General features: G+C 38.9%; 1 protein-coding gene across 1 annotated transcript; it reads right to left on the reverse strand.

Moving 5' to 3' along the window:
• Positions 1–441: 441 nt before the first annotated feature.
• LOC112172638 (probable flavin-containing monooxygenase 1) lies at positions 442–2560 on the reverse strand. The gene is made up of 5 exons (XM_024310040.2): positions 2070–2560; positions 1744–1981; positions 1486–1661; positions 1027–1388; positions 442–914 (listed from the first exon to the last, which is right to left on the reverse strand). The coding sequence occupies exons 1-5, from the start codon at positions 2505–2507 to the stop codon at positions 563–565; spliced, it is 1566 nt and encodes a 521-aa protein (XP_024165808.1). The 5' UTR covers positions 2508–2560; the 3' UTR covers positions 442–562.
• Positions 2561–3349: the final 789 nt, after the last annotated feature.

Below are 3349 nucleotides of genomic sequence, written 5' to 3' on the forward strand. Positions count from 1 at the left end.
AAGTTCTGAAATCCATCCATTCCTTCAATTTGTACTAGCACATGAGAAAACGTTTTCTTTAATTTATTTTTGGTTTTTGCCCAAGCCTCACTCGGCCCTTGCCAACAAATAAGAATTCATACATAGGAGCTCATTATCATTTCTTGAATCAATGATTCATTATAATAAGTGATTGTTCCATCCTTGTTGCTGCCACGAATCACCAAGTGGAGGATAACTTAGAGCTAAGTCGAATTCTTGATGATTGTAGAGACTATATGCAAGCTTTTGATTATGTTAGAATTCAACATATTTATCATGAAGCAAATAGTGAAGCAAATAGGTTGACTCACTTTGCTAGTCTAGATCATGTTGTGGATCTTTATTTAGCTGAGGCTCCTGGCTTCTTACAGGATGTTCCCTATGAGGATATTTGTAACGTAACAATGCATGCTCGGGGTATAGGTATTACTTCCCCCCGATGGGGCAAAATATTATTAATAATAATATGAGCGTGGGGATGAGCCTCCTAGTTTGTCTGGGTTCCAAACCCCATTATTTCAAAAGAAAAAAAAAATTATTGTTAACTATTTAAAGGGGAAACATAATCCATTGGACCATAAGGCTCAAAAAGTTCAGCAAGCAGTCCTTTCTTCCTCTTCGGGTTCCATCCCATATCCTTGCACAATTGGTCGTTGTACCATACATGAAGGGCACTGATGGATGATCTCCGGTAGTATTCTCCACCATATCGCCTCGCATATTCGTCCCATTTCTTCACATCCTTTTCCATTTCTTTTATGCTTGGTACCTTAAACGTGCCTCCAAGAAGCTCAATTACCCATTTGCATCTCATCTCGGAGGTGTACAAGTTTGAGATACTCTCGGAGAATCCAATTACAGCTAGTTGTGGAATTCGTCCATTTATGCAATGCCTGAATAAATTATATGTTGAGATATACAGTCCACCCTATAAAATGTTAGGTTTCCGACAAGAAAATGTTACCCTATATAACAATATCTATTGAAAAATAAGAGCTAGTTAACCTGTAGAGGGGCAATATTGCCTCGGGCGGTCCCGTTATGTAATTCTGAAAGGTGGGAGACACAAAGATGTCTTCGAGCTTCTTCTCACCTGTAAACCCTGTAGCCAATATGGCCAAATCCGTCTTCAGAGGCGAGACCTCCCCTTCAACCAAAATTCCTTCTTCGCAAAATCCGAAGTTTCTCGGAGATTTCTTGAGTATGATGCTTCCCTCTTGCACTCGGTCATAAAACTTTTCAGGCACTAATGCTACCAAACTAGAACTCATATCTTGAAGGAATGTCTGCTTAGGTACCATCCCATACTTGTATAATCCTAGCTTGTTATTTGCATATGTTTCCACAAATTTTGAAAACGCCCATCTCTGTTCAATATATACATATACTTGCAGATTAATTAATAAACATCGATCAATCTTTACAGATTGACTAGCTAGTATGAAAACTTGAACACGAGTTTACCAGAGGTGAAAGCAGTGTTGCAAGGAGACTAAGCAGGAATCCTTCGCCAGGCTTATGAACCAAGAGCTCGGAGAAGCGATTCAAGTAGAGTAATGGAAGAGGCACACCCCATGGAAAGAAATCTGGTATATTCCAGTGTTCTGTTCTGTACAATAATGTGCATGGATTTTCTATCCCTGCAAATTAAACCAACTAATTAATAATTGAAGATTAAAAGTCATATACATACTCTGAGTATATGATCACGTCTTTCATCACCATTAGCATTTGAACATTCCATTGCAATGTCCATTGCAAATTTCTGAGACCCGACAACTGTTACTTGCTTTCCAGTCACGAATTTAGAAGCGCTTTCATAATCCATATCGGCGTATTCCATCGAATGTATAACCTTTCCATGGAATGCTTCCGGTCCGTTGTTCGGAGCGAATTCAGGAATATTTGGAACATCACTGAATCGTCCGATGCAGAGGATCACAAAGTCTACTAGATAAGTCTGTTTGTCAAACTCAATTAGTATAGCAATATTATAAACAGTCTGACAATATAACGTAGAGAAAATCGAAACGTACAATCACATATACCTTAGTTGAAAGGCTTTGCTTCTCTTCTACTATAACTTTCCATTTCCCTTCTGAGCTGAATGCTTCTCCAGTGCCTCCCCAAAGACTCCAAGATTGCATCTCCTCCTCAGATGGGCCTTCATACTCTATACCACACACATTGGTATTGAATTTGATGTGCTTGAGCAAGTCGAAATGGCGAGCATACGACTGGATGTATTCTAACACCTGATTCTGGTTAGGATGGTCCTCTTTCACCGAAGATGGCCATGGAAAATCTGAGAACTGGTAGAATGCTTTAGGAGTCTGCAACCGTGTAGTCTCTACAGTCCTGGTCCATACGCCTCCGATAGTACTAGTGGATTCGAAAACAATCGGACTAAAGCCCTTCGAAAGGGTGTACTTGCAGGCAAGCAGACCACTGATCCCAGCTCCCACGATGGCCACCTGCTTATCCATTCGCTCTGAATGTCCGATCCAAGTTTTGCTATTGTCAGTCTTTATATGCCAGTACTTGGATAAATTCCTTTAAAATAACAAAAAAAGACTGACAATAGTAAAAACTTGGACTCACGTGCCCATCATCATTGTCTAAATGACTAAATATGCCACTCTTGAAGGCGTATTTCTTTTTTTTCTTTTTCTTTTTTGAATAAGGAAAGTTAAACTGGCCAGTGTTCCAGCCCAATCCATTAATATGGAATTATGCATGACATTTTCTAAATTGCCCACCAAATGAGAGATTGTTGGTAGCGGGGATCGAACTTGTGTGGGTTTACACCTCAAATCCGCCTTTGCCAACTGAACAAACTCTCATTGGCCTTCAAGAGTATTTCTCTTCAAAAGAAAGCCTCCCTTTTTCACCACGGTGGCTTTTGTCATATAGATTATAGATTTGCCACAACAGCTTCTCGGTAGCTGACTTTGGCCGGATAGTGGGAAGATCGAAGCCACGGAAACTTCATCAGTGGCCGATGTTATTATTCTAGCCTGGGTCAATTTTCTAGTAGTGGTTATGTGTAGTTAATAATAAATTGAAAAAAAAGAAAAAAAAAAGGAAATTTAGGAGTTAATTATGGCTGTCGGATGAATCCGGACTCTGAGAAAAAATTGTTTAACATTTTTTTTTTTCGATAATAACTCTTTTCTAGTATATACAATTTGATACTTGAAGCCATGCAATCATTTTAGTCTCTCAATGATCAATCATATAATCATATAATTGCAAGATACTGTTTAAAATCATTTGATCATTTGAAGCACACAGATAACCAGTTCGATTTAAGAAAAATTGAACGGAG

This window comes from Rosa chinensis, chromosome 6 (assembly GCF_002994745.2).
Source record: "Rosa chinensis cultivar Old Blush chromosome 6, RchiOBHm-V2, whole genome shotgun sequence".
Classification (NCBI taxonomy): domain Eukaryota; kingdom Viridiplantae; phylum Streptophyta; class Magnoliopsida; order Rosales; family Rosaceae; genus Rosa; species Rosa chinensis.